Genomic DNA, 25,854 nt, shown 5'->3' with positions numbered 1-25,854 from the left:
TGACTATGGTTGATTGTTAAATGGATTGTTTTCCGAGAGTTTTGCTTTGAGTTTCTAGTAAGCTTGAAATGGCTTGGCTTTCTTTTTGGATGAGCTGTCTGTAAAGTAATTTCCCATGATAAATACCTGTATACCCATAGGTAATACTCCTTTAAAGCTAGTAGTTTAAAAAGGCCTCTGAAACCATATTGACTGGTTTTAGACTGCTTAGATGTACTGAGGAGCAAAGCACTGGCCTTCTAACTACTGCTGAAGGAAAATCCATTTGGTCAGCATCGTCGCTCACCATATTTCAGCTCCATGTAATTTTTGAAATTGATTTTATTCTTCATTTTATAAAATTGTACCCAGTGCTTGCCAGCCTATGGGTGCTTTTACAGTTAGTGTATGCGCTAGAAACATAACCAATATTTTGTTCTGGTAAAGCTGAATAAAAGACCCATCTTCTAACTTCACTCCTGCAAAACCAACAGTGCGTTTATTTCAGATGCAAGTAACAAAGGACTTTCAGAGGCACGGATCCGCTGGGCTCAGGGTCATTTGACCCCTCAGGGATCCGCCCACTGTCACAGAAGTGCAGGGAGGAGTGAAGCCCTGCGTGCCCAACCTTGGAGATTCATAGGGGCTCCCTCCCTAATCCATCCTGATGCCTGGTTTCCTGTTTGTGAAATGATTTCCTTTTGAGGACAGTGAAAATATATTACTTCAGGTTTCAGTCAGGTCTCAGAGCAAACGAGCAAGCACTGCCCGGAAGCAGTTTCTTTCTTGCTGCTGTTTTTAAGCTGCAGCCAGAAAGCTGCTGTTGACCACACAGGATCTCTCCATGTTGGCTCCATGTGACAATGGTGGCTTTAGGCACATTGATATGTGATTGTAATCAGAATTGATTTCTTGATAGCATACTCTTTACGGCCCACTCTTACAGATACAGTTTTCTAATTATGCCGGTCTGCAGTCAACGTTTATTACCTAAATTATTTGGGTTTTGATTATCCAAGGAAAAGTCTTATTGCCATATTGGTTTTCCTCCACATCCCTCCTAGACTAAGTGTATCTTGGAAAACGTATACTCATTTTCATATTAGTCTAAGCCAGATATAGGTGTGAGCCCTTCCCGAATGGAACCATTATCCTGAGTTAAACTCAGATGTGTGTACTTCCCGATTTTGCTGGGAACAAAGCACAAGTGAAATTGTTGGGACTAGAGTTTTACTCAGATTTTAGGGGCTTCCAAACCCACTGGAAACATGACCCAGGAGGAGAAACTATGAAGACCAAAATAGGACTGTAGCTCTTTCTCATTGTGTACTTTATGAGACAGACTAGAGAGTATATACCCGTGGTGTTCTTAGGCCCGTTTCAGAGCTGCTTCAGATCTTCGTGTTCTTGAAAGTGGCCATGATAGTTCAGGATTCTGACTTCCTCCTGACGCACTCAAGTGAGAGTGGTGTCTCCTGTGCTAGTCTCACACCACCAATCAGCTGCCTTTAGTTTTTCCCTACCCAGGACTCCTCTGGATGATCCTGTGTGTATGTGTGTGTGTGCGCGAGCGCATGTGAACACTCACTCCAGGATTTCCACAGCCACTTCTTGTTGCCGTGAAAAGCAGAGGGAGGGCTCCTTCACATCATAGACCCAAGCCACCACCCCACTGAATGTGTCAGTCCTTAATGTAGCTATAACTTCTGCTTTCTTCCCTAGCACCACCACTGAGGCCTCCCTACCGAATTTCCATTTCCATCCCAACACTAGCATTTGATATTTTTAGGGCCACTTTTCACAAAGTTAGTGAGTCTGTATTGTGTTCTCATTTTGTAAGAGTGACCAAGTTCACAGGAATAAAGAGGGAACAGTGGAGTCCCCACTGATCTACAGTTGCTGAGCCCTCTTACAGTGTTTGCAGAAATGCTCAGTGGCCGCTGGCCCCAGCATTCCGGCCTCGTGGCAGACGGGTGCAGTTCCAATTTGTGGTTCCACAGCATGGCAAACCATGGCTTGTGAGCACCGGGTTCAGTCCACGGATGCAGGGTCTCCCTTACAGTCAGCCGCTCCCACCACAGGAATGACCTGCCCAGTTAGGTGTAAACTCATGCACAAGTTCCTCATGTTTGAAATGTTAGAATGCAGTAAAGTACAGTGTGCTTGATACCAAAACTATGTGAACGGTAATGGGGTTGGTTTCGTAATGTCAGAAGGTGCATCAGAATTGGGCAGTGTCCTGGCTGAGACATACCCACTGTAACTTCTCTGAGGAGAGCATGTGGAAGGGATGTAGAAGAGAGGCCCAGCAACTCTGGCCACTCTCCTGTTCCCTAGAAGCTCTGTATGGCATAGGGTGGGGGAGGGGGGGGCAGTGGTGACTGTCTTCCTCCCTGATCCTGGGGGGAGGTGTGTGTCAGGCCACAGCGGAGAGTGCCAGGTGGCATAGATGTACATTGGCAGAGGCAGAAAGAGAACTTGCCATTTTCTCCTAATTTCTCAGTTAATTGCTAAGGGCCTTTGCAACATTTTTAATATGTTAAGAACCTTTGAACAGCTGGCAGGTACCAAATAAAATAATGGAAGTGGTGGGAAAGTGCATTCTTTTGATGAGTTAGTTGCTTCACATCGTGCCTGGCACTGGTAGGTGCTCCGTCTCGGTCCCCAGGAAGGCAGGGACATAATGTTTTCTTCATCAGCAGTGGTGTAACATGGAGATTAAGAACACAGACCACAAAGGGTCAGATCCCAGCTCTGTTGCTTTCTTGCTGTGTGACCTCAAGCAAGTTCATGCCTCAGTGTCCTTGTCTGTGAGAGAGAATTCTAGGACCAACCCAGGGTTGTTTTAATTAATGGGGCACCTGGGTGGCTCAGTTGGTTGAGCGTCCAACTTCGGCTCAGGTTATGGTCTTGCGGTTCGTGAGTTTGAGCCCCACGTCGGGCTCTGTGCTGACAACTCAGAGCCCGGAGCCTGCTTCAGATTGTGTGTCTCCCTCTCTCTCTGCCCCTCCCCCACTTGCACTCTATCTCCCTCTGAAATAAACATTAAAAAATTATTTAAAAAAGAATTAAATGAGTTACCGTAGAGACAGCACATAGAACAGTGCCTAACCCCTCTTGTTACTGTTATTAAAGCATACCATCATTGCTAACAGCAGCAGCAGCTGCTGCCATGCCAATTCCCCACAGGGCTGGCCGCCCTTCTCAATGTCTAGCAGCTATTCTGGAAATACTCCTCAAAGCCTCTTAACTAGCCCCGGATTGCTAATCTAAGGTTCCTTTAGTGCCACATCGCTCCCTGCCACATAATCAGCTGTTCCTCAGCTTGTACTTTATGGGTTTCTTCTTCTCTGAAGTCCGCCACTGGGCAGCTGTCTCAAGTTTCATTCTACTTCTAAATATAGTGCAGCTAATTTCTGCCCTGTCATCAGGTTCAAAGGCTGTGTGACTTAGAACAAGAACGGTGGCTGGGAAATCAGCCCTCATCCTTTTCCAGCTGCACAGTCTTCCGACATTTTGTCATCTCTGAAGGTAGACTGTAAATGACAGCACTGCAAAAAGATACTCCTTCTGGGGCTCGACGCAAGGGCAGGTCAGAGTTCCTTTCCAAAGCGGACAGTGAAGGTGAGGCGATCCCCTCTGCCTTGTCACACACCTGCTTTGACCAACTGACAGATCCATTAGCGGTAGAGGGTTCCTGTTAGCCTCCACGAGGCTGACCTGGCAGTGGCGCTGGGTGTAATTGAATGCTTCGGGAAATTTGATTAAAATGTGAAAAGGATGCCTCCCGGTCATAGGGCTATAAAGGCTGTCTGGCGTTACACACACGACTGGACCAGTTGTCCCTGTTTTGTTCGCTGAGGCTGAAGGAACAATTAGTGTTACGTTCAGCCAGTAGACTTGACGCACCGCGTAGTAGAGTGTCGGCTCTGATGTAGGATAGGTCAGTCCGAGTCGGACTCTTGCACGTCGCCTTCGAGAAGGAAGTTGGGGGTTCCCTACTGCAGTGGCCTTTTTGCATTGCTCTTCATATGGTTTTTATGTAAGGGAGTTACCAGTGCACTTTTCCTGAGAAAACCAGATGGCTGCTATGACATGTTCACCAGGGACTTGAGAGATTTGTGCCGAGCTTATTAGCAGTTGCTGATCTCCTAAGAAGAACTAAAAAGACCTTATTCAGAATGCTTGAAACACAGGCTTTTGATCTAAAGAGCCAGAGCAGACAGCCCATGTGTGACTTTGTATTGATCCGTCATTCTCTGGGCGGCTGCGGCTCGGCCTTCTTCAACCGTGCCTCGTGTAGCGCACCCCATTACCATCACAGATTTTCACGTCCACTTCCAGTTGTGTGCCGGAGCTGTGTATCCCCCAGTGAAGTACGGTTCCAGCTCGGAGAGGCTTCATCATAGCGCTGACACAAAAAGACAAACAGAAATCTGACTTGCCATGTTATCCATCCAATAAAAAAACCACCCAAGGGTAGAAGAAGAGATATTCATCACGTCCCAGCAACTCAGCCAAGCCTGGGAGTTCAAGTGCAATATTTCTAGGTGGATTTAGAAAACCTTTCCTTGGCAAAACAAAGAGTTCTCCTTCTGACAGCTCTTTTCACCAGCGGGCCAGCCTGTCTGGGTTAGAACAAAGGGAATCCTGTCCGTCTGATTTGGGCTGGATAGCAGTTTTCTACTTCCCCAGTGGTTTGCTGTACCATTGTGGAAGTTTGAATACTTTTCTATAAGTTAAGCAGAACTTCCTCTTCATTCTGCCTGCATTTGCCTTTATCTGCAGTCAAGCTTTGGCTGCTGAGGCGGCCTTTGCCCTGGTTTAGCATGAGCAGAATAGTAACGTTGGGTTGAAAAGAGATTCAAGAGATGATTATGGGATTATTCAGTAGGCTTGTCACTAGAGAATTTATCTGTTACAAAGGGCATGTAGTTTTTTTTTTATTATGGAATTTCTACTTTAGCAACTATGTGCTTGTGTGTACATTATAGCATCTGCAATAGTTGAGCTTTCAGAGAACTTTTGTTCGTATGTCTCGCTTCTTCCCAGTTTCTTGTTTTTCCAGAAGGTCCCTTTGCATAATGAAGATTCTCTGAAAGGGGCAAAGGTTCAAGAGCCTTACCCACAGTATAAAGTGAAAAAGACCATTTCAGGGAAAGTGTGGTTTTATTTGCATTTCAGCAGGTAGGAGATATCTACTAAAAATGTGTTCCCTCTGCATTTTGGAAGCTTCAGCTTCCCCTGTGTGAGGGAAGCATGTTTTTGTTTTTCTTACTGAGAAACAAAGGATGGACTTAGCCACATTTTTTGGCTCTGCCAAACTGATCTGAGCTAGTAGTTAAGGCTTTGGGGTTGTTCTTATGCATAATTGTGGCAATGCTAATACTTAAAGGTGAATGTGGTCTGATAAAGAATGAGCTTGCACATGTGATTTTGTTTTAAATGCACATGGTGATGGCAGCAGACATTAATTGCATCCACAGATATTTACCAGGTAGCTGCCGTGGCCCCGCACTGACTGAGCTGTAGTTGTCGAGTGGACAGGACAGAATGCCCCTGACTCACAGAGCTGACGGACCAGAGGGGGAGACAGTAGTCTTCTTCACATCTCCTTGTTGACTCCACCCAGTCTATTGTTTTCACGGAGCAGGAGGAGAGGCAGGGTTAGCTGTGTCTAGCTTGGCTCCGAAAGCCCAGAAGCCACTGTTCCCTCCATTAGCTGTGTGGTCTCAGTGGGTCACATGTGCCTGGGTTCTTCCTCATTTTGAAAACCATTTCTGTCATTTTGGGGATGGTGTAAAGATGAATACAGTTACGATCCACTTTTGATTTTTTCAGAGGTAGAATGTTCTGTCTGTTCCTTCTTCATTTGCTTCTTTTCCTGCCTTCTTATTCTCACAATCACTGGGACTTCCAGCAGAGGATAGGCCTGGAAAGAGACAGCGAAGGCAAGCCAAGCATCATGGGCCCGACGATGAAGGATGCAGCCCAAGGGTAAAGGGTATAGGGTACACAGGGCTGACGGTGAGAGGACAGGCGAGTTTGGGGGATAGTGGAGAGTTTGGGGGATAGTGGATTTCATCGTCCTCTGGTTCACCAAGCCCGGCCCTTGGAATATGTTCATTCCTTTGAGAGAATGCTACATAAAATGTGATGGTAGTAGAAGTCGAATACTTGCTGTTTGCTGAAAGTGATCAGAATTTTCTGGTGGCATTTCCATGTTTAGGAAAGTCCAGGTAGATGTCTCAGAGGAAGCAGAGGGTGATAGTTTCAGATTTGCCTTCAGAATGCTGATCTTTCATTTTTTTTGGAGACTTTATATATATTTTTTTTCTTTCTTTACAGAATGAAGTTGGCCTACTAGAGTTCTTCCAGAATGTGATAAAAGAAACTAGGGCAGAGCCAAAAAAAGTAACGAGCTGGGTCCTCAATATTTTTCTGGGTTTTTTAAAGCAACAGAACCTTGCTGTCAATGAGAGGTGAGTGGGATCTGGGGATTCTTTCTTCCTTTATGATGAACTCTGTGTCCAGAAACAGTTGAAGTAGGGCAGGGCCAGTGTTTTGTTCTCCCTCGTTCCCCTTAAGATCTCCTAACAAGACACAAACACCCCCTGTGAATTCCAGATTCTAAAGCTGTCCTCCATCACATCTGAAATTTCATTTATTTGTTCCTCTCTGACTGTCTGCACTGCCCTTTGTACCCTGCGGGGCTGGGGGCCTGAAGATGAGTAGGACCAGGAGTTCACAAGCTGGTGAGGGATACAGGGCTGTAAGAAAACAGGCCTTCACCTCAGTGCGATCCCGTTTGGCTGGGCAACACAGGGTGCCATGAATGAACACCAGGGGACCTGGCCGGAGGCCGGAAGGTGAATGAGGCTTCCCTCAGAAGGTATGCTGGAGCCAGGCCCTGAAGACCTAGTGGGAGTTGCCAGGTGATAGGAGGGGTAAGGGGATTCCGGGTAAGGGAGCGGACATGAGACACTCAGAGATAAGCTGGCACGGAGGCTTAGGAAACCCAGGAATTTAGGGGCATCAAGGGGCAGCAGGAAAGCTCAGGAGAAAGCTGCAGAGACCGCCAGAGGTGGCCGTGCAAACACGTTAGTCAGCAGCTCTCAGGGCCCTAGCTTTGCAGCCCACTCCAGTTTCACTTGGAGTNCTTCCCTCAGAAGGTATGCTGGAGCCAGGCCCTGAAGACCTAGTGGGAGTTGCCAGGTGATAGGAGGGGTAAGGGGATTCCGGGTAAGGGAGCGGACATGAGACACTCAGAGATAAGCTGGCACGGAGGCTTAGGAAACCCAGGAATTTAGGGGCATCAAGGGGCAGCAGGAAAGCTCAGGAGAAAGCTGCAGAGACCGCCAGAGGTGGCCGTGCAAACACATTAGTCAGCAGCTCTCAGGGCCCTAGCTCTGCAGCCCACTCCAGTTTCACTTGGAGGGGTGGGGTGGAAGAACAGACCAGAAGCAAGCAGCCTGTTGCTGGAGTNTTAACAAAACAGTGGCCAACCTCGGTCCCCGAAACTCCTGTGGCATCTCTTGCCTTTTTGTCTTCCATTCCTGTGCTTTCAGCTTTGACCTCTCTTCAGAAACTCCACTCTTTATGCTGAGAATATTGTGGCCATTCAGTGAAGACTGGAGCCATCTAGAAGAGTTTGTGGAGGAGACACAACTGTACCAAAGCCTTAAAGAATGGATAGGAGGGGGGCCTGGGTGGCTTAGTCGGTTAAGCGTCCGACTTTCACTTAGGTCATGATCTTGCGATTCGTGGGTTCAAGCCCCACGTCGGGCTCTGTGCTGACTGCCAGCTCAGAGCCTGGAGCCTGTTTCAGAGTCTGTGACTCCCTCTCTCTCTGACCCTCCCCTGCTCACGCTGTCTCTCTCTCTCTCTAGAAATAAAACATTAAAAAAAAAATTTAAAAAAAAAAAAAGAATGGATAGGATTTGGTGAGGCAGAGGTCAGGGCAACACCTGTAGGAAGCCAAGGGTGGAATGGCAAAGAAGTGGCATGTTTTAGACCAAGGAGGAACATAGCTTATAGGAGCAGAGAGTGGAAAATGGCAGCTAAGCCCTGCTTCCTGCATGATCGGAGCAGGGCTGGAATCTGAGGGTATGGGAAGTCACAGGGGAGGTTAGCTGTGAATCCAGTAAATGCATGTGGTGAGATAAAAAGAATCCCATCCAGGCCCTCAAGGAACTCTTTGTCTCCTGGGGAGGTTGAGGATAGACTCACGCATCAGTATCTTAAGTCATGGCAGAAGGGGGTNTGGAGCCTGTTTCAGAGTCTGTGACTCCCTCTCTCTCTGACCCTCCCCTGCTCACGCTGTCTCTCTCTCTCTCTAGAAATAAAACATTAAAAAAAAAATTTAAAAAAAAAAAAAGAATGGATAGGATTTGGTGAGGCAGAGGTCAGGGCAACACCTGTAGGAAGCCAAGGGTGGAATGGCAAAGAAGTGGCATGTTTTAGACCAAGGAGGAACATAGCTTATAGGAGCAGAGAGTGGAAACTGGCAGCTAAGCCCTGCTTCCTGTATGATCGGAGCAGGGCTGGAATCTGAGGGTATGGGAAGTCATAGGGGAGGTTAGCTGTGAATCCAGTAAATGCATGTAGAGCATCACTGTGTGCAGTGCATGTGGTGAGATAAAAAGAATCCCATCCAGGCCCTCAAGGAACTCTTTGTCTCCTGGGGAGGTTGAGGATAGACTCACGCATCAGTATCTTAAGTCATGGCAGAAGGGGGTGTGTCCTGTTTTAGAACTATACCCAGTGCAGTGGGAGCAGAGAGGAGGGAGATTCATGTTGGCCAGGAGAAGCCAGGAAGGCTTCAGGGTGTAGTTTGAGCTTTTGGAGGAGTTACCAATCTGGTCTTTAAATGTACGGCTTTCCATGTTGTTAGCTGTGATTCCTAAAGTCACTGACTTTCCTTGGCAGAGACCTTACGTATCAGCTCTCTCCTTTAGCGGACAAGGAAATCTCGGCCCTGATTGGGAAGGTGACATACCTCAGGTGGTGAGCTGCTAACACTGGAAGCCAAGTACCCAGACTTCCAGACTAGTTTCTTTCTATATTGGTCTGTGAAAATCGGGGTTTGCTTGACAACCATGTTGGTAGCTGTTAAAGGAGCTAAGGTTGATACCTTAGCTTGTCGAGTGGACTTGGAGCCCCTGGTATTTACCCAAACAGTTCATAAGCACTAGAGTTTTAAGTACCCAAAGGGTACCCCGTTCTAAATAAAAGTATATGCAGCTATTCCAAAAGCAGGTAAAGAGGAAGCTAAACAATAGCTCTGTCACACAATTTATGCAGAACAAGAGCCAATGCTCTAAAACCAAGCTTTAGGCAGTCCTCTTTCCACACAGTTCAAAGGACCATTAGCTGGGCTGGACACACCAGCCTCACCTCAGAACAAACAGTAATTAGTGAACAGCTCAGCTGCTGGGGCTGACGTTTCCAAAGCTTAGAACTGCAGTAGCTGTGGAGCTTTGCAGTAGTCTCACGATGACCCCAGGCAGGGAACACTCTAGAGGCCAAGTCGGCAAGAGCCAATTTTGCAAATTAGCACTCATCTTTAAAGACTTGTCGTGGTGTTTAAAGGGTCCAACCAGAAAAGCTCTTGTTAAACTTGGCTTTTTAATTATTTTGAGCATATTGTTTTTCAGGTTGTTTTTCTGTTAACTCATTCTAAATCACTATTAATAACAGGTTTGATTTAGTTAAGAAAGTAGAAATCATAGCTACCCTGACCAAGCATTTCCTGGTGAAATCAGGCAAGTGCCACCATCCAGTTGTCCAGTCCAGTTGAGTACCCTGAACTTCAGGTCAGCCAGGGGCAGCAGTACCTGAGACTAGCAGACCAGGGCAGACTTTTGAGACCAGGGGGGCCCGATGGTGAAGGAAGGTAAGTCTAGCAGCGTGATGTGTGGAAGAGCATCCAAGAGTGGGGCTGTAGGGTTCCGAAGCCTGTTAAAGATCATTCTGGCAGGCCCATAAGCAAACAGTGCTTATGACCTCTTAAATCAAAACAAAGAATATGTGACAGAGAAACCGTGTGTGGCCCACAAAGCCTTAAACAATTTCTCTCTCTTTGGTACTTCCTGTAAGAAGTTTGCTGGCCCCTAGTTTAAAACATGTTTGATGAAAGCCAGTTGAATCTCATGGTAGAGAGAACTGGACCCCGAAGAAGTAGCAGCAGGCTTGGGAACAGACCTGCTTCTCTCCCCTGGCAGCCTGAGGTGGAGGCAGAAGACCCTGTGGGAAAGAATGTTCCTCCTTATTGGGCCAGGAGTGAATGGGGGACAACCAGGGAGAGGGAAGAGAATCTGGAGGCCCAAGGAGAGGGGTTTTTACAAGAGGCTTTTAATGTATCCCAGAAGTCGGGGGGCAGTAGAATGGGGAAAGCTGTGTGCTTGGCAACAACCGAGGCAGTGTGCTTTTTCAGAGAACATCTTCTGTAGAGGGGTGGATTAGTGCCAGAATGGCACGTGCTTACAAGGGCCCATAGTAGCCACTAATGCTAGATATTTATCTGCAAAAGTAAGGTAAGACACCAGGCCTGCAGACTCCAAGATCACTTGCAAACATTTTCAAGATAGGGAAGATCTGAGCATTTGTCAAGGTGCACAATAAAAGCCCCAAGGGAGAGCTCTGAAACAAACATGCAAGAGGGATCTGCAGGAATGGAAAGTAATGGGATAAAAGCATGGGTTGAGGGGTTTGTTTGCTGAAGAGGAGGAAGAGGGCATGATAGAAATTTCTGAGTCTTGCATCAGCTGCTGTCCTTATGAAGTGAGAGGTGGGAGCGGGTGCCGAGAAGGGAGGTGGGAAGATGACGCCATGGCTCTAACGGTTGGGTGGGGGCACCGGATAGGGGTGCGGGGAAATCATCAAGAGGAACACAGGGATTGTTGAGCAGCAAGAGCCACCTGGATATCCAAGTCCCACTGTCCTCCTCCAGGAGCTTCCTGTGTCCCAACTTAACAGAAGCAGAGAAGGTGGACTTTGGACTTGAAATGGGTGCGGGGATGGAGATGGGCTGCACATTTCTCAGATGCGGAGAGGGGGCTGGGATGCGCAGTTGTAGAGGTGGCAAGGTGTCTGCTCCGGGATTTAAGCTGGGGGTGGCGGCGTGATCCTGAAAGAGCGCTAGGGGACTGGAGGAAGTTGGCAGATTGGAAGGATCCCTCTGTACATACACTGGCTGAGGGGATTGGAGGCTAGCATGCAAAGCTTAAACGTTTTGATGTTTGGTGGAGACACTTTCACTGTCCAGAAACCGGCATTATCTGACTGCAGCAAATCTGTAGCTTTTGCTTCTGCTGCCATTATGTTGCAAATCTGATGATGGTTTATTTATTTAACTGATGAGTGGGGTCTTTCAGGATCGGTGTGACAGGTACTGATCTTTGTCATTGTCTTATTCAAGGTTAGCCCTGGCATATCTGGAATTAATGTATGCAGTATACCAGAAAGATCTCCCTGTTGGTGGGAAGAGTTCTGTGACACAATTTATTACCGACTGACTGTGTCAAGCTTCTGTGGGTACAGAAAGATGAGTGAAAAAATCTCAAATGCTGTAGGTCAGTGGAAATATTTCATGGTGTACGTTCATGACCTAACTAATGAATTAAGGTCATTAGATGAAAGGCAAAGTATTTTTAGTTATGTCGTGTTCTATTTCTGTTCTCCGTCTCCATGTCCCTTATATCATCAACTCATATGGGAGAAAGGGCCTTTTCTTTTTTGCATGCTCTAGAAATCCAGTTCAACCTCAGTGCTTATTATGGGTTCTACACACGGTCTATACTCTAATCAGCCACTGTATTTTCTAGGATTGCAGAATATCCCAGGAACCTGCATTTTTAAAACCTCCTGATTCTTTATTACTTGTCAGTAAGGTGGAAGGCTGGAAAGGGGGTTTATCAGTTTATTTCCCAGCCCTCTGCCCCTCTTGCTCCTGAGAGTTAATCAGGGTGATTCACAGATTTTCTAAATGCCGACTTAATAACACCAGACAGTCTCCAAACTTAATTTCCACTTGGAATTACCTCTTATCCATACTTTGGGGTAAACACAGACTTTAAGGATGATGGCCTGCCTCAGTGTGTCAACTGCTTCGAATGAACAACCCTAATGAGGTTTCACTGTACTTGAAACAGAGTCCAGTCAGTCGGAGCTGTAAACTTGAACTCAGTTGGTTTGGAATTCGTGAAAACTGGATAGGGGCTAAGTGGCAGTTTCCTTTTTATTATCTAAAAGCTTACAAAGAAATTGTGATTGATGAGAACTAAGACTAAAGGAGTTTTCAAGTGGCATTAAGCACTTCAAAAGTTTTTGTTTATACAGACATACTAATGTGCTATTTATAAGTCATTCCTATTTAAAACTGGTCCCCTAATGACCTCAGATAAACAGTGTTTTATTAGCCTAGTTGCTGTATGTGTTTACAAGGAGCAAAATCAGGGGCACGATGGTGGCCCAGACTCTTGATCTTGGCTCAGGTCATGAGTTCAGGCCCCATGTTGGGCTGTGTGCTGGGCGTGAAGCCTGCTTTTAAAAAATAAGGTAGCAAAACCACATATTTTAAAAGACATAGTCTAGGGACACCTGGGTGGTTCAGTCAGTTAAGCAACTTCGGCTCAGCTCATGATCGCACGGTCCGAGAGTTTGAGCCCCACATCAGGCTCTGTGCTAACAGCTCAGAGAGCCAGGAGCCTGCTTCTGATTCTGTGTCTCCCTTTCTCTCTGTCCCTCCCCTGCTTGCACTCGGTCTCTCTCTCTCAAAAATAATAAATAAACATTAGAAATTTTTTTAAAAGGTCTATAATTCAGTATTGTTTTTTCACTAAGTCACATCCTAGAGCTATAGATATAATGGACCCTGGGCCCTTCTGTTGTGAAGGCGCTCAGAAAGCTGTTGTGAGCTTGTGGAGAAGAACAGTGTCTGTGCAGACACCCATGGGGACAGTTAAGGACTTAAGGACGCTGATGGCAGTCACTGCACTCCCTTAAAGAAAAGCTCTTATTACAATGAAAAAGAATTTATATTTGCATAATAACACTCAGGAAAGTAGCCTTGTTAGCTCTTTTGTTTGAAGTAATTTTTTTTTTACAAATAGTTTATTGTCAAATTAGTTTCCACATAACACCCAGTGCTCATCCCGAGTGCCCTCCTCCATGCCCATCCCCCCTCCCCCCCACATCCATCAGTCCTCAGTTTTTGTCAGCATTCAAGAGTCTCTCATGGTTTGCCTCTCTCCCTTTCCCCCACCATTTCCGCCCTTCTTCTCCCCCTTGTTCCTCCGTCAAGTTCCTCCTAATCCTCCTATACGTGCAAACATATGATATTTGTCCTTCTCTGCCTGACTTATTTCGCTCAGCATAACACCCTCAAGGTCCATCCATGTTGCTACACATGGCCAGATTTCATTGTTTCTCATTGCCATGTAGTATTCCATGGTATAGATAAACCACATCTTCTTGATCCATTCATCTGTTGATGGACACTTAGGCTCTTTCCATGTTTTAGCTATTGTGGAGAGTGCTGCTATGAACATTGGGGTACATGTGCTCCTATGCATCAGCATTTCTGGATCCCTTGGGTAAATTCCTAGCAGTGCTATTGCTGGGTCATAGGGGAGTTCTATTGTTAGTTTCCTGAGGAACCTCCACACTGTTTTCCAGAGGGGCTGTACCAGTTTACATTCCCACCAACAGTGTAGGAGGGTGCCCGTTTCTCCACATCCTCGCCAGCATCTAGAGTTCTCTGATTTGCTCATTTTAGCCACTCTGACTGGCGTGAGGTGGTATCTCAGTGTGGTTTTGATTTGTATTTCCCTGATGAGGAGGGACGCTGAGCATCGTTTCATGTGTCTGTTGGCCATCTGGATGTCCTCTTTGGAGAAGTGTCTGTTCATATCTTCTGCCCATTTCTTGTTTGAAGTAATTTTTAAACTGATCTTGCAGTTGAAAATATTTAATTACTGGATGGTTGTTTTTTTGGTTTTGTTGTTGTTGTTTTGTTTTACCCTTGTCATGGTTCATGAATTTTTTTTTTTTTTTTTTGACTAATTAAACTGAGCAGTTGTCTGTCTCTTGCTACAGCTTCTGCCAAACAGCCATTACCGCTGAGTGGTTAAACAACACTAGTCACCGAAACTTGTTCTGTCCTAACATACAAAAGAAATAAATAAAAGAGCCCAGTTGGCCTGTTATTTCCATTCCTGGGTGTGGGTTTAATTGTTTAAGCGTACAGAGTCGAGCACTCTGCTTCTAAATGGGTATATGCTGATGGTGTGAAATGTACATTGATTTTTCTCTCCTTTTGGGGGCTGCTAGTCCTGTCACACCTTCTGCGCTGGCTGAGCTTCTCAACCTGCTGGACAGAAAAGTAATCTCTTCAGCAGCAGCTAAACAGGTACGTCCCCACTTCCTGACGTTTCCGACTGCTCTGCTATCCCAGTAGATGTTGTATGTGAAACTCAAATGCCATCACTAACTGAATTTCATAATTGGAGTATTAAATGCTTGTTAAGTGCTGTTTTTATACTGAAAAAGTAGAAACATTTCACTTAGCAAATGAAAAAAGGCCAGTATGTGTTATGCAAGTAATGTGCATATTCCATCTTTGCTACTCAGGTTGTTCCTGTGTGGTTTTGCCTGGAACGTTTTCCAAACATTTGTTTATGTGAAAGGCAGGACTGTAGCTTTTGGGGGCTTCAGAGCACATGTGCTGCCCCTGCGCCCCGTGACGCCAATGCCAGGGCACCTTCGGCACTGCTCTCCGGCCCTCTAGTCCTTCTCAGTCCCCTGCTGCCTCCCAGCCAGCACTAGGGGCTTACTTGTCTTCATTGCTTGATTGTCCCCTGAAATTCAGTCTTCCAGCAAAGAGGATGAGGTCAGACAGACTGCCTCTTGTTTAGTAGATAAAACTGTGCGCAGTATATGCGAACTGAGAAAAATAGCATTGTCATCAAAGGTGGCCTCTGCCTCATCTCCCTTCTACTTGAGAGTCATAGGTGGGTGAAAAGTTCCTGGGATCCAGAAAATCCTTACAAATAAGTACACAGAAAGATAAACAACACCAAGGTGACTGTCTTATCTCAACTTTGGGTATCAAAGCCATCAATGCTTCTGCCAGAAGCTTAATGTGACTTTAATGGTGCCTTTTGCATTTAATATTTATACCACATCGACAGTAGTGGCAGGTATAAAGTGAGGCTTTGGAAAAGCAACTGCTTTTGGCTAATTATGAGGCACTGTGGAGCTCACACCCGGCTCTGTGCAGTGAAACTGGAGACAGAACTAATAAAGGCGCTGTTTACCCACCACCCAGTGAGGCTGTCAACTGCAGGGACCTTGGCACATGTAGGAAAGGGTTTGGGTTGCCTGGATGTCAGAGGAATACAAATGTTTATGACAGTGCTCAGCAGTAGCAGAAAGATTAGATGGCCTGAGGGCAGGAGAAAAAACTATATATATGTATACATAAGAGCAGATGAATTGTAGCATTTGAAATGAAAGAAGGGAAAATAATCTTCCCCTTCTCACTCATCCTGCCCCACCAGGCGAGGGAAAGGGGGAAGGGAGGAAACCTAGTGCCGTGAATATGATTGGTTCAGTAGGACGAACAGAAAATGCTAGAAGATGCTGATGGCTGGTTCAGATATAGATAGGGACACCTTTAGATTGTATCAACTTCAGCATGTTCAAAGGAAGCATGGTGAATCCTGGTTGTTGTGAGGTAATCAAACGAAAATAAAAGTCTGATTAGAAAGGCATTATATGGGGGCGCCTGGGTGGCGTAGTCGGTTAAGCGTCCGACTTTCGCTTAGGTCATGATCTCGCGGTTCGTGGGTTCGAGCCCCGTGTCGGGCTCTGTGCTGACTGCCAGCTCAGAGCCTGGAGCCTGTTTCAGTCTGTGACTCCCTCTCTCTCTGACCCTCCCCTGCTCATGCTGTCTCTCTCTCTCTCTCTCTCTCCTAGAAAAAAAAAAAAAACCTTAAGAAAAAAAAAAGAAAGGCATTATATGTATGTTGCTTGAGGGAATCTCCTGTATACATTATTGCCTTGGGGGTTTGCTTTTTTTTTTTTTTTGCTACTTTGTTTTCTGTATTTAATAAAATCACATATGGTTTTCTGATGAAAAAGAAGGTATTTTTTTGTTATAAAGAATTTAAATAATACAGAAAAATACAAAGATTTTCAAATTTTACCTCCTTGAAATAACTACCATTAATACTGGGTGGGCACCATTCCAGGCATCTTTTCTTTTCTTTTTTTTTNGGGGGTTTTTTTTTTTTTTTTTTTTGAAGTGAGCAGTTCTTTGGCTTTTAATATATCTACAAAGCTGTTCAGCTAACACCTTTTCTTATTTCAGAACATTCTCATCACACCAAAAACAAATCATTAGCAGTCACTCCCCCACTAACCCCTTGCCCTAGGTTACTACTTACTAATCTAGTTTGTGGATTTGCCTATTCTGGACATTTAATGTAAATGGACTTGTACAGTGTGTGGCCTCTGTGTCTGGCTTCTTTTACTTAAACATGATGTTTTCAAAATCCATCTATGTTCTAACATGTGCCAGTACTTCATTTCTTTTTAAGGGTAAAGAATATTCCACTGTAAGTATACGCCACATCAATAAATGGACATTTGAGTTGTTTCCAGTTTTTGGCTCTTATTGAACATGCTGATTTGAACATTTGTGTTTAGATATTTTTGTTTGAGCATATATTTTCAAGTTTACTGGGTATCGACCAGTAAGAATGGAATTATTTCTGGGTCATGGTAGTTGTACATTTAGCATTTTGAGGAGCTGCCCAACTATCTTCCAAACTGGCTGCACCAGTTGCATTCCCATCAGCAATGTATGAGGGTTCCAGTTTCTCCGTATCCTTGCTAGCACTTGTTACTGTCTTTTTGATTATAGTCATCCTAGCAGGTGTAAAGCGATAATCTTACTATGGATTTGATTTGCATTTCCGTAATGACCAACTACATCGAGCATCTTTTTGTGTCTTTTGTAGGGTACCTTTTTTAAGAGAAAAATGTTACAATTTTTTACTGAATTTTTAAAAAGAATCCAAGTAGGCCTTGGCTTCTAGAAACCCTGTGAGCCAAAGGATGCTACAGTAGAGCAGACTCTCTGCTTCTACTCCTTCTTGGTATTTCCCTCTGACAGATCAGGGTTCATTCGTGATTAGATGACCAGGAGATGAGGAAAAGAGTTGACCAAGTAACTGACTCCTAAGGATGACAGATACGTAGAAAGAGCCATCCTGTCCTTAACATTCTGAATTCCAAAGAATCTCCCACTTTATGTCTAATTTACTATTAATCCATCTCTCTCCTTTACATCATTGCCCACTATTTCATCCCTTACACATTTCACTACCCCTTCCTTGGATGTGCTCCAGCAGTGCTCCTGAGATTTACATACCTCATCCCTGTGGCACCCCAAGGGCAGGGGGGTTGACAGGTTACTACCATGTAGCACCCCTACTTTTCAGAAATGGGAAGAGAAAAAGATTACTTGTCATCATGAGCAACCTCCAGGTAACTGTGGAGAAAAGCATCTGGATTCCTGTCACAGGATCCAGTTTTAGCTGTTGAAGCTGTGGGTGGCAGCCCCTGTCTCCCCTCACCAAGGGGAGGGCCATCACAGTCACGGTTCACCTGCAGACCCACACTCAGGGTCCTGAGCCTCTTTCGAGTCAGAGGCCCTGGGTGTTGTGCACACTACTGGCCAGCCACAGCCACAAGGGAAATGATGTGGCGCGCGCGTGTGTGTGTGCATGCGCGCCTCCTTTGTGCACATCTGAAACAGGTGTGGCTCCTCCACCATCTCCTGGGGATTGCCCAGTTAGCATTTCTAGTGGAACCAGGTTGGGATTCCGTAGAGATGGAAATAGAATTTTAACATGTAGGTGTGCCACTTAACCCCTCTCCTCTTGCCTACTCTGGAATCTGCTTTAAAGAGAAATCACCAAATCCTTTTAATACAGAAAGTTATATGTAATGCGGTAAAACTGTTACAAATGATGTGATGTCTTTTTCTCCCTTTTAGTGAGTGCTTCAGTTCTGTGTGCATTTTATTGTGCCCTCCTTCTCTTCGGGGCTTGGGCTGATGTTTGTGCCTTTCTAGAAGAATGACCTTTCACAGTTCTTGCCTTTGAGCAGAGGGACACCCCTTTCTGTTCCTTTCCCAGCCCCCTCCCGGCCTTCTCCCTTCAACAGGCCTTTCCTCCACATTCTGACCCCGGAAACCCCTGGACGGGCGAAACCATCTGCTTTCCTTCCGTCCTTCTTCCAGATACGTTAAAAATAGTTTTAGCAAGACACAGTTGTGTAGTAATTGAAAGGGTGTGTGAATTCGATCCCCAAAAAACTGAAGTCTGCCCTATGTGTCAGAGCTGGCTCTGTGGTCAGTGCGTGATTGGGGGTTCCCAGCTTGTGTTACCCCATGCTTTCAGTGCCCATTTAACACAGATGGCCAGCATTACCCTAAGAATCCCACTTTAGGGACTTTGGTCTTGGGTGGGCGGCAGGGCCTGGGAGCTGCACGCCTAGCCAGAAACAATTGCACTTGGATAGCACTTCCCAGGGTGGTGATTAAACACAGACAAAAGCTGAGGATTTATGCCGCAGCACGAGGCTGGCAAGCACAGAAGCCATTATGTTTGCAGCAAGAGGGCTGGGAGCCCTGTAGAGTCTGGCCTGGAGGCGGACGGCCCCTTCAGTGGCTCTCACCCTGCTGGGCTTCAGCCAGGAGTGCACAGTCTGTGTCTCAAACAGGAATGTGCAGAGATCAGACAGCTGGAGCCTACTGCATGGGCCCAGGGGGCTGGGGCTGGGCTGCAGTGGCCACTTGACTAATTGGGGAAGTTAATAAGCTGATATGTTTTCACTCCGGGAGTATCGAGAACATCCCAGACACGGGGCTCCCATTTGTTCCTGGAGGCTGCTGAAGTGTTTCTCTAGTGTCACTCTGTACCCCCGCCCTACCTCGCCCTACTTTCTCAGGGAGCAGCAGCCTCTCTGCATTTAAAAGCGTCCATCCCAGCATTGTCCTGCTTTTCCTCTTGAATGGTGTGGTTTGGCAGTGGTCCCCAAGCTGCCTCACAGCGCCTCCATTCTGGTGTTTTTGGCTCAGGCTGATCCAGCCAGTGTCAGGTCCCACCGTACTGAACGCCAGGCAGAGGCTGAGCCCCTGGTTGGCCTGCTCAGGTCCACTCAACGGTGTCGGCCACAGTGGCTGCTGCAGGCCCAGGAGCGGCCTCCTGCGTTAGTCAGGTGTGCCAGCTTGCGGGCCCAGGCCGCAGGGACCGTCCACATCTCCTGAGCTTTCCACCTCATTTGCCTGTAAAGAGGCGCTGCATAGATTCCTAAATCCCCACAGGTGAGCCAGACGTCTAGATCCCTCTTGAGATTTCCACATTCTCCTTCTGAATGTTGGACATTTTTTAGGCATTATCTTAGGAGATGAACAGAATAAACACTGGTCAAAGTTTAAATACTTTCCAGAGGGCTAAGTTATTTACATTATGGTAAGTACGCTTAGTGGATATTAAATTTTTTTATCAATATGAAAAGTAGTTCTATAGCAAGTGAAACAAAAGCAGGTCACAAACTGTATGTATGTTATGATTGCAACTATGTGACCAAAGAAAAAAATGGGAAGGAAAAACACCAAAATACTAACATTTATTATCTTGAGAGAATGGGAAATACAGGTGGTTTCTTTTTATCATTTTTATATTTCCTTATTTTCTACAGTGAACATGTATTTTTTTAATGGAAGGATAGTTGAGGTGTACAACTTAGTGAGTCAACATTTATATACATTATAAAATGATCACTGTAACTCTAAATACCATGTTACCAAAGTTTATTATATTACTGTTGACTATACTCATTATGCTATACCTTTACATCCCTGCAACTTATTTTATAACTGTAAGTTTGTACCTCTTCGTCCCTTTCACATATTTCCCAGCCCCCTACAACCACCATCTTATTCTCTATCCCTGAGTCTGTGTGTCTTGTTTTTTATGATTCCACATTTGGAATCTAAATGTTCCATTTCATTATAAATGAACTCCTATAGTATTTTTATTTCTGACTTACTTTCCTTAGCATAATACACTGTAGGTCCATCTGTGTTGTCACAAGTGGCAAGATTATGGCTGAGTAATATTCCTTTGTATGTGTAGACCACATCTTCTTTATCCTGTCATCTACTGATAGACACTTAGGTTTCTTCCATATCCTGGCTATTGTAAATATTTTTGCAGTGAACGTAGGGGTGTATATATCTTTTCCAATTGGTGTTTTCATTTTCTTTGGATAAATACTCAGAAGTGGGATTACTGGATCATGTAGTGGTTGTATTTTTATTTTTTGAGGAACTTCCACACTATTTTCCAGAGTGGCTACACCACTCTACATTCCCACCAACAGTGTATGAGGAGGATTCCTTTTCTCCTTGCCAACACTTATCTCTTGTGTTTTTGTTTTTAGTCATTCTGACAGAAGGTAGTATTTCATTGTGGTTTTGATTTGCATTTCCCTCAAGATTACTGATGTTGAGCATCTTTTCATGTGCCTGTTTGCCATCTGTATGTCTTCTTTGGAACAATGTCTATTCAGGTCTTCTGCCCATTTTTAATCAAATTATTTGGCTTTTTTGGTGTTGAGTTGTATGAGCTCCATATATACTTTGGATATTAACCCCTTACCAGATTTATTTCTTGCAAATATTTTCTCCCACTCAGCAGGTTGCCTTTTTTCATTTTGTTAATGGTGTCCTTCGCTATACAAAAAGCTTTTTAGTTTGATATAGTCCCATTTCATTATTTTTGCTTTCATTGCCCTTGCCTGAGGAGACAAATGCAAAATAACATCGCTAAGACCCGTGTCCAAGATTTTACTGTTTTAAGAGTTTTATGGCTTCACATCTCACATCTCAGTCTTTAATCCATTTTGAGCTAATTTTTGTAAATGGTATAAGAAAGTGATACAGTTTGATTCTTTTGCGTGTAGCTGCCTAGTTTTCCCAGAAATGGTCTTCTCTGCATTATATGTATTGATTCCTTTGTCATAGATTAATGGAACATATATCAGTATGGGTTTATTTCTGGTCTCTGTTCCATTGACTTCTGTGTCTGTTTTTCTTTTCTTTTTTTTTTTTGCCAATATCATACTGCTTTGATTACTGTAGCTTTGTAGTATAGTTTGAAATCAGGAAACATGATGCTTCACGCTTTGTTTTTATTTCTCAAAATTGCTGTTGCTATTCGGAATTTTTTGTGGGGTTCCCTACAAATTTTAGGATTATTTGTTCTAGTTCTGTGTAAAATAACGTTGGCCTTTTGATGGGGATTGTATTTAATCTGTAGATTGCTTTAGTTAGTATGTACATTTTAACAATATAAATTCTTCCAGTCAATGAGCATGGAATATCATTCCATTTATTTGTGTCATACTGTTTCTTTCATCAGTGTCTCATAGTTTTCAAAGTATAGGTCTTTCACCTCGTTGGTTGCATTTTTTTCCTAGGTATGTTATTCTTTTTGATCCAGTTGTAAATGGGGTTGTTTTCTTCTGTTTCTGGCATTTCCTTATTATAAAAACACAACCAATTTCTGTATATTAATTTTGTATCCTGCAACTGAATTTGTTTATTCTAATAGTTTTTTGGTAGAGTCTTTAGAGATTTCTTAGTATCATGTCATCTACAAATAGTGACAGTTTTACTTCTTCCTTACCAATTTGGATACCTTTTATTTCTTTTTCTCCTCTGATTGCTAGGACTAAGCTAGGACTTACAGTACTACAGTGAATAAGATAGCGGCAAGAGTGGTCATCCTTGTCTTGTTTACATCCTTGATGTTAGAGGAACATCCTTGTAACATCCTTGATGTTAGAGGAAAAGCTTTCAGCTTTTACTATTGAATATGTTAGCTGTAGATATATATGGTCTCTTATGTTACAGTGCGTTTCCTCTATAGCCACTTAATTTTATCATAAATGGGATGTTGAATTTTATTGAAAGGGTGGGTTTTTTTGCATATATTGAGATTATCATGATTTTTATCCTCATTTTGTTAACATGGTGTATCATGTTGCTTGATTTGTGGATGCTGAACCATCCTTGGATCCGTGGAATAAATCCCTGTTGATCATGGTGTATGATCCTTTTAACATATGTTTTAATTCAACTTGTTAATGTTTTGTTGAGGATTTTTGCATCTGTTGTTGATCACAGACATTGACCTGTTATGTTTTCCTCGTAGTGTCCTTGGTTTTGTTATCGAAGGAATGCTAGCCTTGTACAATGAATGTGGAAGTATTCCTTCCTCTTCTTTTTTACCTGTGAAGCTGTCTAGGCCTGGACTTTAATTTTTTGGGAAATTTTTTATTACTGATTCGATTTCATTAGTAGTAATTGGTCTGTTCAGATATTCTATATCTTCCTGACTCAGGGAAGATTATATGTTTCTAGGAATTTACTCATTTCTTCTAGATTGTTCAATTTGTTGGCATATAAGTTTTCACAATTGTCTCTTAAAATCTTTAGTATTTCTCTGGTATCAGTTATCTTTTTTTTCTTGAGGAATATGACTAAAGGTTCACCAATTTGGCTTATCTTTTCTATTGTTCTTCTTGTTTTGTTTTTTAGTGTCTATTTGTTTCCACTCTGATCTTTATTAGTTCCTTGCTTTTACAAACTTTGGGCTTTGTTCGTTTTCTAGATGCTTTCGGTGTAAGGTTAAATTGAGACTTTTCTTGTTTCTTGAGATAAGCCTGGATTGCTGTAAATTTCCCTCTTAGAACAATTGCTTGTGCTGTGTTCCACAGATTTTGCAATATATGTTTTCATTTTCATTTGCCTCAAGGTGTTTTTATTTCATCTTTGATTTCTTTGTTGACCCATTGGTTATTCAGTATCATGTTGTTTAGCCTCCATGTTTGTGTGCTTTTCAGTTTTTTCCTTGAAATCAGTATCTAGTTTCATACTGTCATGGTCAGAAAAGATGCTTGATAGAATTTCAGTTCTCTTAAATTTATTGAGACTTGTTTTGTGACCCAACATGTGATATGTCCTGGAGAATGTTCTATGTACACTTCGAAAAAATATGTATTCTGCTGTTTTGGGCTGGTATGCTCTGACTTTATTAAGTCCATCTGGTCTGTTGTGTCTTTTAAGGCTCCTGTTTCCTTATTGATTTTCTGTCTGGATGATCTGTCCATTGATGTAAGTGAGGTGTCATAGTCCCCTGCTGTTATTGTGTTGAACCTTGAACAACATAGGTTTGAACTATGCGGTCCACTTACACAGATTTTTTTCAACATACATTAGAAAGTTTTTATTTTATAAATATATTTTTTTCACAATGCCTTTTTGTTGTGTGCATGTAACAATGTTTTGTATAAGACAGTATTGATATAGGTACTGACAGTTCATTCTTGTAAATGGATATTAACTTATAGTATTGATAAGAGAAATACATTTCTGTACTATACTTATGATTTTCTTAGTAACATTTTCTTTCCTCTAGTTTATTGTCAGGCTACAGTATATAATATATCTAACATACAAAATGTGTTTACAACTGTTTATGTTATCAGTAAGGCTTCTGGTCTACAGTAGGCTATTGGTACTTAAGGTTTGTTGAGTCAAGAGTTATATGTGGTTTTTGACTGCACGGGGGATCAGTACCCGTAACCTCTCTGTTGTTCAAGAGCCTGATGTATTACTGTTAATTACCCCCTTTGTGTTAATATTTGCTTTGTATATTCAGGTGCTCCTATTTTGGGTGCATAGATACTATAATTGTTTTGTCCTCTCATTGGACTGATCCCTTTACCATTATGTAGTGCCCTTCTTTGTCTTGTTACAGTCTTTGTTTTAAAATCTATTTCGTCTGATACAATTATTGGCACCCCAGCTTTCTTTTCATTTGCATTCATTCCATCCCTTCACTTTCAATCTTTGTGTTCTTTATGTCCGAAATGAGTCTCTTGTAGCAAATGTGGGTCCTGGGTTTGTTTGTTTTTTTATCCATTCAACCACCCAATGTCTTTTGAATGGAGCATTTAATTAATTTACATTTAAAGTAATTATTGGTAGATATGTACTTACTGTCATTTTGTTATTTGTTTGCTGGTTGTTTTTGTAGTTCTTTTCTATTCCTTTCTTCTTCTCTTTCTCTCTTCCCTTGTGGTTTGATGAGTTTTAGTGTTATGTTTGAATTTCTTTTTCTTTATATTGTGTGTGCCTATTACAGGTTTTGGCTTACGATTACCATGAGGTTCATAATATAATAGCCTATGTACATGGCAGTCTAGTTTAAGTTGATGGTCACTTACATTCAAATACATTCTAAAAACACTGGTTTTCCTCCCCTTCCTATTGTTTTTGATGTCCTATTTTCATTCTTTTTATTTATTGCTGGACTAATTTTTATAGATATAGCTGATTTTACTTTTGTCTTTTAACCTTTATACTACCTTTACTGTATGTTTGCTTTTATCAGAGATTTTCTTCTTTCACAGTTTTCTTATAGTTGTGACCTTTTCTTTTTTGTTTCCAAAAGCCCCTGTAACATTTCTTCTAAAGTTGGTTTAGTGGTGATGAACTCCTTTAGCTTTTGTTTCTGGGAAACACTCTCTTCTCAGTTCCAAATGATCATCTTGCCGGGTAGATTTGTGGTTGCAGGTTTTTTCCTTTCAGCACTTTGAATATATAATGCCACTCCCTCCAGGCCTACGGAGTGTCTGTGGAAAAATCAGCTAATCGTCTTCTGGGGCTTTCCTTGTCCATAACTAGGTGCTTTCCTTTTGTTGCTTTTAAGGTTCTCTTCCCTCTTTTTCTTTTTGCTGCTCATCTTGGGTGACTTCCACTACCCTGCCTTCCAGATGCTGATCCATTCTTCATCCTCTGATTTGCTGTTGATTCCTTCTACTGTATTTTTCATTTCAGTTATTGTAATCCTCAGCTCTGATTGGCTCTTTTTCATATTTCCTCTTTGTTGGAGTTCTCACTGTGTTCATCCATTTTTCTCCCAAGTTCAGTAAGCATCTTTACGGCTGTTACTTTGAATATTCGTCAGGTAGATAGCTGATCTCCATTTTATTTAGTTCTTTGAGGTTTGTCTTGTTCTTTTGTTTAGAACATATTCCTCTGTCTCCTCATTTTGCCCAACTCTCTGTATTTGTTTCTATGTACTAAGGAGATCAGTGATATTTTCCAGTCTTGAAGGAGTGACCTTATGTGAAGGTATCCTATAGGACCCAGAAACACCGCCTCTCCTGATCACCAGAACCAGGTGCTCTGGGGCTGTTTCCTCTGTGGGCCGCATGGCCCTTTCTCTCGCATTTGGCACTGGCCATTGGTGCCCTAGGCATATGGGCAGGCATACCAGCTGGTTCCTGGGCCCAGCTGTCACTGTTGGAGGCACGCTGGCTGGGCCAGCCAGGTCCACCTGCTGGGTGCAGCAGGGCAGGAGCCCTCTGGGAGCATGTTGATCCCCGCTACTCCCCATGGGTGGTGCACAGGAGCTGCTTGGACGGGCGCCTGCAGGGGAACGTCTGGGTGGGTTGAGCTGTGCTCCAAGGTAGATGGAGAGTATCAGTGCTTCCATTGCCCAAGAAAGTTCCCCCAAATCACCCACCTCTGGCACATACCCTGAGATTAGTCCATAAATCTCCTTATGTGGCCCAGACACTTTTGATTGTTTTTTTAATGTTTGTTTATTTTTGAGAGAGAGTGCGAGCAGGTCACTGGCAAAGAGAGAGGGAGACACAGAATCCAAAGCAGGCTCCAGGCTCTGAGCTGTCAGCACAGAGCCCAATGCAGGACTCATACTCACGAAC

General features: G+C 43.6%; 1 protein-coding gene across 2 annotated transcripts in view; it reads left to right on the top strand.

Moving 5' to 3' along the window:
* Positions 1-25,854, top strand: part of GATB (glutamyl-tRNA amidotransferase subunit B) — a 96,410-nt gene that overhangs the window by 66,170 nt on the left and 4,386 nt on the right. The window contains exons 10-11 of one of the 2 annotated variants that reach the window (XM_077770908.1): positions 6,328-6,461; positions 14,311-14,389. In XM_077770908.1, coding sequence (XP_077627034.1) covers positions 6,328-6,461; positions 14,311-14,389 — 213 coding nt within the window. The remainder of the gene's footprint in view (positions 1-6,327; positions 6,462-14,310; positions 14,390-25,854) is intronic. The other variant, XR_013336799.1, reaches the window with a different exon arrangement.

This window comes from Crocuta crocuta, unplaced genomic scaffold (genome assembly GCF_008692635.1).
Source record: "Crocuta crocuta isolate KB4526 unplaced genomic scaffold, BGI_CrCroc_1.0 scaffold166, whole genome shotgun sequence".
Lineage (NCBI taxonomy): Eukaryota > Metazoa > Chordata > Mammalia > Carnivora > Hyaenidae > Crocuta > Crocuta crocuta.
The sequence above is the reverse complement of the archived record's forward strand: the minus strand, read 5'-3'. Positions and strand labels throughout refer to the sequence as shown.